This window comes from Lipotes vexillifer, unplaced genomic scaffold, assembly GCF_000442215.2.
Source record: "Lipotes vexillifer unplaced genomic scaffold, Lipotes_vexillifer_v1.1 scaffold1489, whole genome shotgun sequence".
Classification (NCBI taxonomy): Eukaryota; Metazoa; Chordata; class Mammalia; order Artiodactyla; family Lipotidae; genus Lipotes; species Lipotes vexillifer.
In genome coordinates, this window is record NW_006776475.1 from 705,744 (window position 1) to 723,010 (window position 17,267).

At 39.6% G+C, this 17,267-nt stretch overlaps 1 protein-coding gene across 1 annotated transcript in view; it reads left to right on the plus strand.

Annotated features, from left to right (window-relative positions):
• The window catches only part of MYLK3 (myosin light chain kinase 3), a 51,342-nt gene extending 34,483 nt beyond the window's left edge, over window positions 1–16,859 (plus strand). Inside the window, exons 10-13 of the mRNA XM_007450387.1 lie at window positions 13,198–13,326; window positions 14,505–14,657; window positions 15,623–15,755; window positions 16,800–16,859. Of these exons, the coding sequence (XP_007450449.1) occupies window positions 13,198–13,326; window positions 14,505–14,657; window positions 15,623–15,755; window positions 16,800–16,859 (475 nt within the window). The remainder of the gene's footprint in view (window positions 1–13,197; window positions 13,327–14,504; window positions 14,658–15,622; window positions 15,756–16,799) is intronic.
• The last annotated feature ends 408 nt before the right edge of the window (window positions 16,860–17,267 follow it).

A 17,267-nucleotide genomic window follows, 5' to 3' on the forward strand; every position in this document is an offset into this window, starting at 1 on the left:
GGACTCTCAACCACTGTGCCACCAGGGAAGCCCTGTTTGTTTTTTTAATATTGAGCTGCATGAGCTGTTTATATATTTTGGAGATTAATCCTTTGTCCGATGATTCATTTGCAAATATTTTCTTCCATTCTGAGGGTTGTCTTTTTGTCTTATTTATGGTTTCCTTTGCTGTGCAAATGCTTTTAAGTTTCATTAGGTCCCATTTGTTTATTTTTGTTTTTATTTCCGTTATTGTAGGAGGTGGAAAAAAAAGATCTTGCTGTGATTTATGTCAGAGTGTTTTTCCTATGTTTTCCTCTAAGAGTTTTATAGTGCCCGGTCTTACATTTAGGTCTCTAACCCATTTTGAGTTTATTTTTGTGTATGGTGTTAGGGAGTGTTCTAATTTCATTCTTCTACATGTAGCTGTCCAGTTTTCCCAGCACCAGTTATTGAAGAGACTGTCTTTTCTCCATTGTATATCCTTGCCTCCTTTGTCATAGATTAGTTGACCATAGGTGCGTGGGTTTATCTCTGGGCTTTCTATCTTGTTCCATTGATCTATAATTTCTGTTTTTGTGCCAGTACCATATTGTCTTGATTACTGTAGCTTTGTAGTATAGTCTGAAGTTAGGGAGCCTGATTCCCCCAGCTCCATTTTTTTCCCGCAAGACTGCTTTGGCTATTTGGGGTCTTTTGTGCCTCCATACAAATTTTAAGATATTTTGCTCTAGTTCTGTATAAAAATGCCATTGGTAAGTTGATAGGGATTGCATTGAATCTGTTGATTGATTTGGGTAGTATAGTAATTTTCATAGTATTGATTCATCTAATCCAAGAAGTGCCTCCATACAAATTTTAAGATATTTTGCTCTAGTTCTGTATAAAAATGCCATTGGTAAGTTGATAGGGATTGCATTGAATCTGTTGATTGATTTGGGTAGTATAGTAATTTTCATAGTATTGATTCATCTAATCCAAGAACATGGTATATCTCTCCATTTGTTTGTATCATCTCTAAGTTTTTTCATCAGTGTCTTATAGTTGTCTACATGCAGGTCTTTTGTCTCCTTAGGTAGGTTTATTCCTAGGTATTCTATTCTTTTTGTTGCAGTGGTAAATGGGAGTGTTTCCTTAATTTCTCTTTCAGATTTTTCATCATTAGTGTATAGGAATGCAAGAGATTTATGTGCATTAATTTTCTACCCTGCAACTTTATGAAATTCATTGATTAGCTCTAGTAGTTTCCTGGTAGTATCTTTAGGATTCTCTATGTATAGTATCATGTCATCTGCAAACAGTGACAGTTTTACTTCTTTTTTTCCAGTCTGTAGTCTTTTTATTTCTTTTTCTTCTCTGATTGCTGTGCCCAGGACTTCCAAAACTATGTGGAATAATAGGGGTGAGAGTGGACATCCTTGTCTTGTTCCTGATCTTAGAGGAAATGTTTTCAGTTTTTCACCATTGAGAATGATGTTTGCTGTGGGTTTGTCATATATGGCCTTTATTATGTTGAAGTAAGTTCCCTCTATGCCCACTTTCTGGAGAGTTTTTATCATAAATGGGTGTTAAATATTGTCAAAAGCTATTGCTGCATCTACTGAGATGATCATATGGTTTTTATTCTTCAATTTGTTAATATGGTGTATCACATTGATTGATTTGTGTATATTGAAGAATCCTTGCATCTCTGGCATAAATCCCACTTGATCATGGTGTATGATCCTTTTAATGTGTTTTTGGATTCTGTTTGCTAGTATTTTGTTGAGGAATTTTGCATCTATATTCATCAGTGATATTGGTCTGTAAGTTTCTTTTTTTGCAGTATCTTTGTCTGGTTTTGGTATCAGGGTGATGGTGGCCTCATAGAATGAGTTTGGGAGTGTTCTTTCCACTGCAATTTTTTGGAAGAGTTTGAGAAGGATGGGTGTTAGCTCTTCTCTAAATGTTTGATAGAATTCACCTGTGAAGCCATCTGGTCCTGGAGTTTTGTTTGTTGGAAGATCTTTAATCACAGTTTCAATTTCATTACTTGTGATTGGTCTGTTCATATTTTCAGTTGCTTCCTGGTTCTGTCTCAGAAGGTTATACCTTTCTAAGAATTTGTCCATTTCTTCCAGATTGTCCATTTTATTGGCATAGAGTTGCTTGTAGTAGTCCCTTAGGATGCTTTGTATTTTGGCGGTGTCTGTTGTAACTTCTCCTTTTTCATTTCTAATTTTATTGATTTGAGCCCCCTCCCTCTTTTTCTTGATGAGTCTGGCTAATGGTTTATCAATTTTGTTTATCTTCTCAAAGAACCATCTTTTAGTTTTATTGATCTTTGCTATTGTTTTCTTTGTTTCTATTTCATTTATTTCTGCTCTAATCTTTATGATTTCCTTCCTTCTGCTAACTTTGAGTTTTGTTTGTTCTTTCTCTAGTTTAGGTGTAACAAGTAGGTGTAACATTAGATTGTTTATTTGAGATTTTTCTTGTTTCTTGAGGTAGGCTTGTATAGCTATAAACTTCCCTCTTAGAATTGCTTTTGCTGCATCCCATAGGTTTGGATCATGTTTTCATTGTCATTTGTCTCTAGGTATTTTTTATTTCCTCTTTGATTTCTTCAGTGATCTCTTGGTTATTTAGTAATGTATTGTTTAGCCTCCATGTGTTTGTGTTTTTCACATTGTTTTCCCTGTAATTGATTTCTAATCTCATAGCGTTGTGGTCAGAAAACATGCTTGATATGATTTCAGTTTTCTTGAATTTACTGAGGCTTGATTTGTGACCCAGGATGTGATATATCCTGGTTAATGTTCCATGTACACTTGAGAAAAATGTGTAATCTGCTGTTTTTGGATGGAATGTCCTATAAATATCAATTAAATCTATCTGGTCTATTATGGCATTTAAAGCTTGTGTTTCCTATTCATTTTCTGTTTGGATGATCTGTCCACTGGTGTAAATAAGGTGTTAAAGTCGCCCACTATTATTGTGTTACTGTTGATTTCCTCTTTTATAGCTGTTAGCAACTGCCTTACGTATTGAGGTGCTCCTATGTTGGGTGCATGTATATTTATAATTGTTATATCTTCTTCTTGGATTGATCCCTTGATCATTATGTAGTGTCCTTCCTTGTCTCTTGTAACATTCTTTATTTTAAAGTCTAGTTTATCTGATGACTATTGCTACTCCAGATTTCTTTTGATTTCCATTTGCATGGAATATCTTTTTCCATCCCCTCACTTTCAGTCTGTATGTGTTCCTAGGTCTGAAGTGGGTCTCTTGTAGACAGCATATATATGGGTCTTATTATTGTATCCATTCAGCCAGTCTGTGTCTTTTGGTTGGAACATTTAATCCATTCACAGTTAAGGTAATTATTGATATGTATGTTCCTATTACCATTTTCTTAATTGTTTTGGGTTTGTTTTTGTAGGTCCTTTTCTTCTCTTGTGTTTCCCTCTTAGAGAAGTTCCTTTGGCATTTTCTGTAGAGCTGGTTTCGTGGTGCTGAATTCTCTTAGCTTTTGCTTGTCTGTAAAGCTTTTGATCTCTCCATCAGATCTGAATGAGATCCTTGCTGGGTAGAGTAGGTTCTTCCCTTTCATCATTTTAAGTATATCATGCCACTCCCTTCTGGCTTGTAGAGTTTCTGCTGAGAAATCAGTTGTTAACCTTATGGGAGTTCCCTTGTATGTTGTTGTTTTTCCCTTGCTGCTTTCAATAATTTTTGTTTGTCTTTAATTTTTGCCAATTTGATTACTATGTGTCTCGACCTGTTTCTCCTTGGGTTTATCCTGTATGGGACTCTCTGAGCTTCCTGGTCTTGGGTGGCTATTTCCTTTCCCATGTTAGGGAAGTTTTTTTTGTTTTTTTTTTTTTAACATCTTTATTGGGGTATAATTGCTTTACAATGGTGTGTTAGTTTCTGCTTTATAACAGAGTGAGTCAGTTATACATATATATATGTTCCCATATCTCTTCCCTCTTTGTCTCCCTCCCTCCCACCCTCCCTATCCCACCCCTCCAGACAGCCACAAAGAACCGAGCCGGTTTCCCTGTGCCATGCGGCTGCTTCCCACTGGCTATCTACCTTACGTTTGTTAGTATATATATGTCCATGTCTCTCTCTTGCCCTAACACACCTCACCCTTCCCCCTCCCCATATCCTCAAGTCTGTTCTCCAGTAGGTCTCTGTCTTTATTCCTGTTTTACCCCTAGGTTCTTCATAACATTTTTTTTTCTTAAATTCCATATATATGTGTTAGCATACGGTATTTGTCCTTCTCTTTCTGACTTACTTCACTCCGTATGACAGACTCTAGATCTATCCACCTCATTACAAATAGCTCAATTTCGTTTCTTTTTATGGCTGAGTAATATTCCATTGTATATATGTGCCACATCTTCTTTATCCATTCATCCGACGGCGGGCACTTAGGTTGTTTCCATCTCCGGGCTATTGTAAATAGAGCTGCAATGAACATTTTGGTACATGACTCTTTCTGAATTCTGGTTTCCTCAGGGTATATACCTAGTAGTGGGATTGCTGGGTCATATGGTAGTTCTATTTGTAGTTTTTTAAGGAACCTCCATACTGTTCTCCATAGTGGCTGAACCAATTCACATTCCCACCAGCAGTGCAAGAGTGTTCCCTTTTCTCCACACCCTCTCCAGCATTTATTGTTTCTAGATTTTTTGATGATGGCCATTCTGACTGGTGTGAGATGATATCTCATTGTAGTTTTGATTTGCATTTCTCTAATGATTAATGATGTTGAGCATTCTTTCATGTGTTTGTTGGCAGTCTGTATATCTTCTTTGGAGAAATGTCTATTTAGGTCTTCTGCCCATTTTTGGATTGGGTTGTTTATTTTTTTGTTATTGAGCTGCATGAGCTGCCTGTAAATTTTAGAGATTAATCCTTTGTCAGTTGATTCATTTGCAAATATTTTCTCCCATTCTGAGGGCTGTCTTTTGGTCTTGTTTATGGTTTCCTTTGCTGTGCAAAAGCTTTGAAGTTTCATTAGGTCCCATTTGTTTATTTTTGTTTTTATCTCCATTACTCTAGGAGATGGGTCAAGAAGGATCTTGCTGTGATTTATGTCATAGAGTGTTCTGCCTATGTTTTCCTCTAAGAGTTTGATAGTTTCTGGCCTTACATTTAGGTCTTTAATCCATTTTGAGCTTATTTTTGTGTATGGTGTTAGGGAGTGATCTAATCTCATACTTTTACATGTACCTATCCAATTTTCCCAGCACCACTTATTGAAGAGGCTGTCCTTTCTCCACTGTATATTCCTGCCACCTTTATCAAAGATAAGGTGACCATATGTGCATGGGTTTATCTCTGGGCTTTCTATCCTATTCCATTGATCTATCTTTCTGTTTTTGTGCCAGTACCATACTGTCTTGATTACTGTAGCTTTGTAGTATAGTCTGAAGTCAGGCAGCCTGATTCCTCCAGCTCCATTTTTTGTTCTCAAGATTGCTTTGGCTATTCGGGGTCTTTTGTGTTTCCATACAAATTGTGAAATTTTTTGTTCTAGTTCTGTGAAAAATGCCAGTGGTAGTTTGATAGGGATTGCATTGAATCTATAGATTGCTTTGGGAAGTAGAGTCATTTTCACAATGTTGATTCTTCCAATCCAAGAACATGGTATATCTCTCCATCTGTTTGTATCATCTTTAATTTCTTTCATCAGTGTCTTATAATTTTCTGCATACAGGTCTTTTGTCTCCTTAGGTAGGTTTATTCCTAGATATTTTATTCTTTTTGTTGCAATGGTAAATGGGAGTGTTTTCTTGATTTCACTTTCAGATTTTTCATCATTAGTATATAGGAATGCCAGAGATTTCTGTGCATTAATTTTGTATCCTGCTACTTTACCAAATTCATTGATTAGCTCTAGTAGTTTTCTGGTAGCATCTTTAGGATTCTCTATGTATAGTATCATGTCATCTGCAAACAGTGACAGCTTTACTTCTTCTTTTCCGATTTGGATTCCTTTTATTTCCTTTTCTTCTCTGATTGCTGTGGCTAAAACTTCCAAAACTATGTTGAATAAGAGTGGTGAGAGTGGGCAACCTTGTCTTGTTCCTGACCTTAGTGGAAATGCTTTCAGTTTTTCGCCATTGAGGATGATGTTGGCTGTGGGCTTGTCATATACGGCCTTTATTATATTGAGGAAAGTTCCCTCTACACCTACTTTCTGCAGGGTTTTTATCATAAATGGGTGTTGAATTTTGTCAAAAGCTTTCTCTGCATCTATTGAGATGATCATATGGTTTTTCTCCTTCAATTTGTTAATATGGTTAATCACATTGATAGATTTGCGTATATTGAAGAATCCTTGCATTCCTGGAATAAACCCCACTTGATCATGGTGTATGATCCTTTTAATGTGCTGTTGGATTCTGTTTGCTAGTATTTTGTTGAGGATTTTTGCATCTATGTTCATCAGTGATATTGGCCTGTAGTTTTCTTTCTTTGTGACATCCTTGTCTGGTTTTGGTATCAAGGTGATGGTGGCCTCGTAGAATGAGTTTGGGAGTGTTCCTCCCTCTGCTATATTTTGGAAGAGTTTGAGAAGAATAGGTGTTAGCTCTTCTCTAAATGTTTGATAGAATTCGCCTGTGAAGCCATCTGGTCCTGGGCTTTTGTTTGTTGGAAGATTTTTAATCACAGTTTCAATTTCAGTGTTTGTGATTGGTCTGTTCATATTTTCTATTTCTTCCTGATTCAGTCTTGGCAGTTTGTGCATTTCTAAGAATTTGTCCATTTCTTCCAGATTGTCCATTTTATTGGCATAGAGTTGCTTGTAGTAATCCCTCATGATTTTTTGTATTTCTGCAGTGTCAGTTGTTACTTCTCCTTTTTCATTTCTGATTCTATTGATTTGAGTCTTCTCCCTTATTTTCTTGATGAGTCTGGCTAATGGTTTATCAATTTTGTTAATCTTCTCAAAGAACCAGCTTTTAGTTTTATTGATCTTTGCTATTGTTTCCTTCATTTCTTTTTCATTTATTTCTGATCTGATTTTTATGATTTCTTTCCTTCTGCTAACTCTGGGGTTTTTTTGTTCTTCTTTCTCTAATTGCTTGAGGTGCAAGGTTAGGTTGTTTATTCGAGATGTTTCCTGCTTCTTAAGGTGGGCTTGTATTGCTATAAACTTCCCTCTTAGAACTGCTTTTGCTGCATCCCATAGGTTTTGGGTCGTTGTATCTCCATTGTCATTTGTTTCTAGGTATTTTTTAATTTCCTCTTTGATTTCTTCAGTGATCACTTCGTTACTAAGTAGTGTATTGTTTAGCCTCCATGTGTTTGTATTTTTTACTGCTCTTTTCCTATAATTGATATCTAATCTCATGGCGTTGTGGTCGGAAAAGATACTTGATATAATTTCAATTTTCTTAAATTTACCAAGGCTTGATTTGTGACCCAAGATATGATCTATCCTGGAGAATGTTCCATGAGCACTTGAGAAAAATGTGTATTCTGTTGTTTTTGGATGGAGTGTCCTATAAATATCAATTAAGTCCATCCTGTTTAATGTATCATTTAAAGCTTGTGTTTCCTTATTTATTTTCATTTTGGATGATCTGTCCATTGGTGAAAGTGGGGTGTTGAAGTCCCCTACTATGAATGTGTTACTGTCGATTTCCCCTTTTATGGCTGCTAGTTTTTGCCTTATGTATTGAGGTGCTCCTATGTTGGGTGCATAAATATTTACAATTGTTATATCTTCTTCTTGGATCGATCCCTTAATCATTATGTAGTGTCCTTCTTTGTCTCTTCTGATAGTCCTTATTTTAAAGTCTATTTTGTCTGATATGAGAATTGCTACTCCAGCTTTCTTTTGGTTTCCATTTGCATGGAATATCTTTTTCCATCCCCTTACTTTCAGTCTGTATGTGTCTCTAGGTCTGAAGTGGGTCTCTTGTAGACAGCATATATATGGGTCTTGTTTTTGTATCCATTCAGCCAATCTGTGTCTTTTGGTGGGAGCATTTAGTCCATTTACATTTAAGGTAATTATCGATATGTATGTTCCTATTCCCATTTTCTAAATTGTTTTGGGTTCGTTATTATAGGACTTTTCCTTCTCTTGTGTTTTTGTCTAGAGAAGTTCCTTTAGCATTTGTTGTAAAGCTGGTTTGGTGGTGCTGAACTCTCTCAGCTTTTGCTTGTCTGTAAAGGTTTTAATTTCTCCATCAAATCTGAATGAGATCCTTGCTGGGTAGAGTAATCTTGGTTGCAGGTTTTTCTCCTTCATCACTTTCAGTATGTCCTGCCACTCCCTTCTGGCTTGTAGAGTTTCTGCTGAGAGATCAGCTGTTAACCTTATGGGGATTCCCTTGTGTGTTATTTGTTGTTTTTCCCTTGCTGCTTTTAATATGCTTTCTTTGTATTTAGTTTTTGACAGTTTGATTAATATGTGTCTTGGCGTATTTCTCCTTGAATTTATCCTGTATGGGACTCTCTGTGCTTCCTGGACTTGATTAACGATTTCCTTTCCCATATTAGGGAAGTTTTCAACTATAATCTCTTCAAATATTTTCTCAGTCCCTTTCTTTTTCTCTTCTTCTTCTGGAACCCCTATAATTCGAATGTTGGTGCGTTTAATGTTGTCCCAGAGGTCTCTGAGACTGTCCTCAGTTCTTTTCATTCTTTTTTCTTTATTCTGCTCTGCAGTAGTTATTTCCACTATTTTATCTTCCAGGTCACTTATCCGTTCTTCTGCCTCATTTATTCTGCTATTGATCCCATCTAGAGTATTTTTCATTTCATTTATTGTGTTGTTCATCATTGTCTGTTTCATCTTTATTTCTTCTAGGTCCTTGTTAACTGCTTCTTGCATTTTGTCCATTCTATTTCCAAGATTTTGGATCATCTTTACTATCATTATTCTGAACTCTTTTTCAGGTAGACTGCCTATTTCCTCTTCATTTGTTAGGTCTGGTGGGTTTTTATCCTGCTCCTTCATCTGCTGTGTGTTTTTCTGTCTTCTCATTTTGCTTATCTTACTGTGATTGGGTTCACCTTTTTGCAGGCTGCAAGTTCGTAGCTCCCGTTGTTTTTGATGTCTGTCTCCAGTGGCTAAGGTTGGTTCAGTGCGTTGTGTAGGCTTCCTGGTGGAGGGGACTAGTGGCTGTGTTGTGGTGTATGAGGCTAGATCTTGTCTCTCTAGTGGGCAGGTCCACGTCTGGTGGTGTGTTTTGGGGTGTCTGTGGACTTATTATGATTTTAGGCAGCCTCTCTGCTAGTGGGTGGGGTTGTGTTCCTGTTTTGCTATATGGTTGGCATAGGTTGTCCAGCACTGTAGCTTGCTGGTCGTTGAGCGAAGCTGGGTGCTGGTGTTGAGATGGAGATCTCTGGGAGATTTTCGCCGTTTGATATTATGTGGGGCTGGGAGGTCTCTTCTTGACGAGTGTTCTGAAGTTGGCTCTCCCACCTCAGAGGCAGAGTCCTGACTCCTGGCTGGAGCAGCAAGAGCCTTTCATCCACTCGGCTCAGAATAAAAGGGAGAGAAAGTAGAGAGAATTAGTATAAGTAGGAGGAAATAGGAAAGAAAGAAAGAAAGAAAGAAAGAGAGGAGGGAAGGAAGGAAGGAGGGAAGGAAGAAAGAAAGAAAGAAGAAAAGAAAGGAAGAAGGCAAGAAGGAAAGAAAGGAGGGAGGGAGGGAGGAGGGAAGGAAGGAAGGAATGAGGGAAGGAAGGAAAAAATACAGAAAGAAAGAAGATACAGTAAAATAAAATAAAGTATAATAAAGTTATTGAATTAAAAAAATAATTATTTAGAGGAAAAAAAAAAGGGAAGGATAGAACCTTAGGACAAATGGTGGAAGCAAAGTTATAGAGACAAAATCTTACATAGAAGCATACACATATACCCTCACAAAAAGAGGTAAAGTGGAAAAAATCATAAAACTTGCTCTCCAAGTCCACCTCCTCAATTTGGGACGATTCGTTGTCTCAAAAAGGGAAGGAAGGAAGGAAAGATAGAAAGAAGGTAAAGTATAACAGAGTTCTTTAAATTAAAATTAATTATTAAGAAAAAAATTAAAAAAAAAAATGGTCGGATAGAACGCTGGGACAAATGGTGGAAGCAAACCTATACAGACAAGATCTCACACAGAAGCATACACATACACATTCACAAAAAGAGGAAAAGGGGAAAAAATCATAGATCTTGCTCTAGAAGTCCGCCTCCTCAATTTGGGATGATTCGCTGTCTATTCATGTATTCCACAGAGGCAGGGTACATCAAATTGATTGTGTAGCTTTAATCCGCTGTTTCTGAGGCTGCTGGGAGAGATTTCCCTTTTTCTTCTTTGTTCTCACAGCTCACAGGGGCTCAGCTTTCGACTTGGCCCTGCCTCTGCGTGTAGGTCGCTGGAGGGCGTCTGCTTTTTGCTCAGACAGGACGGCGTTAAAGGAGCCGCTGACTCGGGGGCTCTGGCGCTCTCAGGCCGGGGGCAGGGAGGGGCACGGAGTGCGGAGCGGTCCTGCGGCGGCAGAAGTCGGCGTGACGTTGCCCCAGCCTGAGGCCCGACCGTCCTTATCCTTTTGTCTCTGTTTATTCTTTTTTCTCTTGCCCTACCCAGGTACGTGGGGAGTTTCTTGCCTTTTGGGAGGTCTGAGGTCTCCTGCCAGCGTTCAGTAGGTGTTCTGTAGGAGTTGCTCCACGTGTAGATGTATTTCTGGTGTATCTGTGGGGAGGAAGGTGATCTCTGCGTCTTACTCCTCCGCCATCTTGGAAAGAGTCCTCTAGGGAAGTTTTTGACTATAATCTCTTCAAATATTTTCTCGGGTCCTTTCTCTCTCTCTTCTCCTTCTGGGACCCCTATAATGCGATTGTTGTTGCATTTAATGTTGTTCCAGAGGTCTCTTAGGCTATTTTAATTTGTTTTCATTCTTTTTTCTTTTTTCTGTTCTGCAGCAGTGAATTCCACCATTCTGTCTTCCAGGTCACTTATCCGTTCTTCTGCCTCAGTTATTCTGCTATTGATTCCTTCTAGTGTAGTTTTCATTTCAGTTATTGTATTGTTCATCTCTGTTTGTTTGTTCTTTAATTCTTCTAGATCTTTATTAAACATATCTTGCATCTTCTCGATCTCTGCCTTCATTCTTTTTCTGAGGTCCTGGATCATCTTCACTATCATTATTCTGAATTCTTTTTCTGGAAGATTGCCTATGTCCACTTCATTGAGTTGTTTTTCTGGGGTTTTATCTTGTTCCTTCATCTGGTAGATAGCCCTCTGCCTCTTCATCTTGTCTATCTTTCTGTGAATCTCTTTTTTATTTTTTTAAGTGTTGAATAGTATTCCATTTTCTAGATGTACCATACTTTATATTATCCATTCTCCAACTGAAGGACATCTTTTTTGCTGCCCATTAAATTTCAGCTAGAAGTTTTCTTCTTTTTCAAGATTGATTCTAAAAACCAACTTTCTCCAACCCCTTCCCCATACAGCCATCAATTCTCTTCCTAGGCTTCCTTCAACTTCATGTCCAGAATACTTTTTCTAGTTCTTTTTCTTTTTGTAATTTTATAAAATACACATAACATAAAATTTACCATGTTAGAAATTTTCAAGATTAGTTACAGTAGTCTTTAGATATGTTCGTATTGTTGTGCAACCAATCTCCAGAGCTTTTTTTACCTTGCAAAACTGAAACTCTGTACCCAGTAAATAACTACCCCTCATTTTCCTCCTGCCTTCAGACCCTGGAAACCAGCATCCTACCCTCTGTCTCTGAATTGACTACACTGGGAACCTCATATAAGTGGAATCATACAGTATTTGCTTTTTTGTGACTGGCTTATTTCACTTATTGTAATGTCTTCGAAGTTCATCCATATTACATGTGTCAGAATTTCCTTTCTTTTTAAGGTTGAATAATATCATATTGTATGTATATACCACATTTTGTTTATCCATTCATCTGCTGATGGACACTTGGGTTGCTTCCACCTTTTGGCTATTCTGAATAATGCTGCTATGAACATGGGTGTATAAATATCTCTTCAAGACTCTGCTTTTAATTCTTTTGGATATATACCCAGAAGTAGGATTCCTGGATCGTATGGTAGTTCTTTAAAAAATTTTTTTGGGGCTTCCCTGGTGGCGCAGTGCTTGAGAGTCCGCCTGCCGATGCAGGAGACGCGGGTTCGTGCCCCGTTTCGGGAGGATCCCACATGCCGCGGAGCGGCTGGGCCCGTGAGCCATGGCCGCTGAGCCTGCGCGTCCGGAGCCTGTGCTCCGCAAATGGGAGAGGCCACAACAGTGAGAGGCCCGCATAATGCAAGAAAAAAAAAAAAAAAAAACAAGCATGAAATATGAAGCATCAGAAGTAGGATTCCTGGATCGTATGGTAGTTCTTTAAAAAATTTTTTTGGGGCTTCCCTGGTGGCGCAGTGCTTGAGAGTCCGCCTGCCGATGCAGGAGACGCGGGTTCGTGCCCCGTTTCGGGAGGATCCCACATGCCGCGGAGCGGCTGGGCCCGTGAGCCATGGCCGCTGAGCCTGCGCGTCCGGAGCCTGTGCTCCGCAAATGGGAGAGGCCACAACAGTGAGAGGCCCGCATAACGCAAGAAAAAAAAAAAAAAAATTTTTTTGAAGAACTGCCATACTGTTTTCCATAGCAGCTGCTCCCTTTTACATTCCTACTGACAAGGTTCTAATTTCTTCACATCCTAGCCAACACTTGCAATTTTCTATTTTTTTCTGATGGTGTGAGGTAATGTCTCATTGTGGTTTTGATTTGCATTTCACTGATGATCAGTGATGTTGAGCATTTTGCCTCTTTCTATAACTCCTATTGTCTTCCCTTTAACTATGATGCACAATAGAGCAGTCCTCCCCACACAGCTTCTACACAGGTTGTTTGTGCTCATCCGTGTGACTGCAGGCCAGTCACATAAGATATATTGATCTTCCCTCTTTTTGATTAAGATATATTGATCTTCCCTCTTTTTCAGATTGTAAATACCTGGAGGAGGAGGAGGACTGTGGTTTTCTTATTCTCCACGGTGACTTAGGAAAGTCTGCATTTAGGGCCTGGGTGTGTGATGATTTCCCAGTAAACCACATGTGGTGGGATGCGATGTCCAGAAAACATGGCTGACAGCAAGGGTTGGGGAGTGTTTAGCGCCCCCCCAGGAATTAGCCAGGCATCCACAACTTCTCTCGGGGCTCACTCCCATTGTCCTCTGCACCCCTCCTCCCCAGGTACAAGCCTCGGGAGAAGCTGAAGGTGAACTTTGGCACTCCCGAGTTCCTGGCCCCAGAAGTCGTCAATTACGAGTTTGTCTCGTTCCCAACGGACATGTGGAGTGTGGGAGTCATAACCTACATGCTGTGAGTGCCCAGGGGCCTGACACCCCACTGGGAATGGGGGCCATTTGTCTTAGTTTGGGTATCCTTAGAAGCAGCAAGAATTTGAGGGCAAGGAGTTTATTGGGGAGGCATCCCTAAGAAAAACCAACAGAGAAGTGGGGAAGTGAAATGGGGAAGGAAGGCAGCCAGTAAAGTGTGTGTGGTGGAGTCAGTAACCACTGTGGGCACCTGGAGTTTAATCCTGCAGGGAACTGGGGCCCACTGTGGGACACCCACTCAGAGCTAGGCCAGCTAGTGGGGGAGGGAGTTGGGGTATTAATACACCGACTCTAATCAGTAGTTGCTAGTGGGCTGGTCCTAGAGTTATTAATTCCCTGAAACTTCTGGGTGGATAAATCAGCTTCCACTGGAGAGAAAGCCCTCTGGCAAAGAAATGCAGGTGCTATGGTGCAAGTGGGGCTGGAGTGCATTGAAACGGTAAGGAGAGGGGAGGGCAGGGCAGGGCACAGCTCCTGCATGTTCTAACTTTGTCCTTCTGCTCTGCACTCCCTGTTTTCTGTGGGCTGAGGAAGCAGAGTTAGGATGGGCTGAGAGGAGATCTGTGCACAGACTAAATGTCCTCCTCTCTCTCCAACTGTGGACATCCCTCAGCTATTTCATCAGAGGCCCAGCAAAATCAAGCTTTGCTCGCAGTCTTATTATTACAGTTTAACTGTTTCCCCACACTTTGTGTGTGTGCTACACCAGGTTGGGGAAGATTGTGGCCCAAGGCCAGCCAGTGAAGTTGTCTCATCTCTCTGCCCTCCTCTAGAGGAGCCTAATAAAGCCAGTTTTCCTTTGGTCCCTGAGGCCTGGGTAGTCTCAGAGACATGCCAAGCTATCTTAATATTCAGTCAAATGTACCTGATAAATGGGCATATTAGGTTGGATCCCAATTTACTCTTTACTTCAGGGTAAGGGGGAATGCGGTGAGCATGATAGGGGACTTATACTACTCTTCCTGTCATCAATTTTTCAGTGCTTCCACTTTATTGAGCGCACTGGACTTCTCCTGTGGAGAGGCAATGGGGGTGCTTTTCTTTTGAACTCTCTTGGTTCTGGTTAGTTCTGCTTGACCTTGTAAGAGTCTTCTCTATATTGTCGATGTGTGTTGGCAGGTATAGCTTCCACATACTGACATTCCTTTCTCTCCTCTGTAGGCTCAGTGGTATGTCGCCATTTCTAGGGGAAACAGATGCAGAGACCATGAATTTCATTGTGAACTGTAGTTGGGATTTTGATGCTGACACTTTTGAAGGGCTGTCAGAGGAGGCCAAGGACTTTGTCTCCCGGTTGCTGGTCAAAGAGAAGAGGTACCCTTTATAGCTTGTCACCCATGATCCATCCTGATGGTGACCATCCATTTGGGTACTGTGGAAATCAGGCTGGTGTTGGGCAGGGCTGCTGAAGCGAATGGTCCTTTCTCCCTGTAGACCGATTCTGTTCAGTATTTCTTAGTCTGCTACTTCTTTGGGGAAAAAAGAAAAGGTAGCAGGGAAAGGGACAAAGGAAGTCAGTTAAGAAACAAGCAACTAGGAGCATAAAATCTAGACAAGTTTTAGAAAGGACCATATTTACAAATTAGGCCTATTTCCAAGTTATTGCTTTTCAAAGGCTAATGTTGAAAAAAAGTTGAGACATGCAGTTGTTATTCCCCAGAATAAAAGACAGAAAACCTTATTTCTTGGTGATGAAGACCTACTTCGTTTTCAGTAGCTATATCAAGGTTATGGGTTGGGCCACTGAGTTTTCCGATACTCAGACATATGGGAATAACTACAAGTGGTGGGGCCCAAGATCTGGGCTCTGAGACAGCTCTCGTTCCCTGGCCTTCACTGTTTTGTTTCTTCCTTATTGTGAAAAGTTATGTGAGAGGAAATATATTTCTAATTCAGATGAACAAGTTGACATTATTCTCTGTGAAGAAAGATGAGCTTCTTTCAAGGCTCATGCTCTTTTACTTCTTAAGAGCAATTCCAGGCACAGCTGGCCCTCCTACTGTCCTGCCTTGATTCCCCAGCTCTCTCTGGGAGGTGGTGATTAATCACTAGGACACATACCCTCAATAGAGGGCAGGGAACATTTTGCTGACGACATTCTTGCACTTTTAAGGATGGGAATTTTCGGTAGTAGGAGGTCTTTTTTTAGCACGTGGCATGAATCTGCCTATATGATTAATCTGTTCCACTGACTCAGCTTCCTACCAATTAAACAGATTTTGGATAGCCAGAAAAATGCAACCCCAGCTAAAAGTCTCACTTGCTGTTTGATTTCACAGCTGCAGAATGAGTGCCACACAGTGCCTGAAACATGAGTGGTTGAATAACTTGCCTCCCAAAGCTTCTAAATCGAAAGTTCGTCTCAAATCCCAACTATTGCTGCAGAAATACATGGCTCAGAGGAAATGGAAGGTATCTGTTTTTCTTTTAGTAAAAGCAGCATTTGTTTTCTTAAAATGTCCTTTGAAAGAAGTGTACTAAGTTTTTACTTACGTTTTGATTCTAAATAGATTACTTAGGCAGAAAAAAGTCTCACGTCAAAAACCTGTTACCTTCGCAACGGGAGAGGCCGCAACAGTGAGAGGCCCGCGTACTGCAAAAAAACAAAAAACAAACAAACAAAAAAACCTGTTACCTTGATTAAAAAATGCCACAGACCAAAAGTGACTGGCATAAAAATAGCTTTTAATTCATACTTATGTGAACACTTGAAGTGACAGAATGAAGTTTGAGCATGTGTTCTCAATGAACATCGCAGTGCAGTGCTCAGAACTAACTGTCTGTAGCTTGAGAATGATTCCTCCACATTTTAGAAAAAGGGCCTAGGAAAGCCCTATTAGGCTTTAAAAGCTTTATAATTTTGTTTACAACAGAACTCTTTGTAACCATGGGCATAAAATGTATCTTAAAATCAATTGTCCTCCAGGGAAGTGACTTTCCAACATTTTGATATTGGCTTAGATCTTCAATAAAAAACAAAATCAAAATGCTTTACCCAGAGAGCCAGTATACAAGTACACGTATACTCGCACACATGTGAAACAAAAATACTGCGACATTTGCTCCACACATTGTGATGCACTCTGATATTTTCTATTCTATGATATTAGTTTCATTAAAAAAAAGTTGTTAGTCATGCCCCACCAATTTGATTTCATGACCCACTGGTAGGTTGTGAGTTACAGTTTGAAAAATACCATTCTAGGGTGCTCCATTTTTCACATGAAAAGGGTAGGATAACATATTTTCTCACTTCAAACTTGCTCTAAACATGCCCCTGAAAGTCATGTGACTGTTTTACTATAATTGTGCTAGAATCTTCTTTTCCCGTTTAGTTATCAATTTTAAACAAACCCAAGTGGCTAAACTTAAGCAAGTCCTTTTATTGTTTCTTCTTAAAGTAATTGATCTAAAAATACGCCTTTTTCCCTCCTTTTTTTCTCTCCTTACCTTAAGAAACACTTCTACGTGGTGACTGCTGCCAACAGGTTAAGGAAATTTCCACCTTGTCCCTAATCCTCAACTCTGCTGCTTCCATGGGCCCAGAAATTACTGAGACTGGTGGTGAAGTCATGACTGAAGATTTTTAATAATCTGGCCTTCTACTTATTTTGTAAAAAAATGGTTATGGCTGTTGCCTTCCTTGTGGTTGAAAAGTGGCTGTAAAGAGACTGACCTAAGAACTTTTTTCTGCCTTATAAGATCAGTTGAAATGCTGGGATTACTTTTCAAGTGTACCTACTTTTGGTGATAAGTGTAGGCATGCTTTAGGTAGGTAGGAAAGCTTCTACTTTGCATATGTCAAATTTAAAGTCTAAGCTTACTCTGATTAAAGAACCCAGTGGACTATCACGCAGGGCATGTTAGTCAGTATTACCTCCTCCAGTGCAAAGAATTCCTAGCATTTTGACTTGCTCAGGTGTG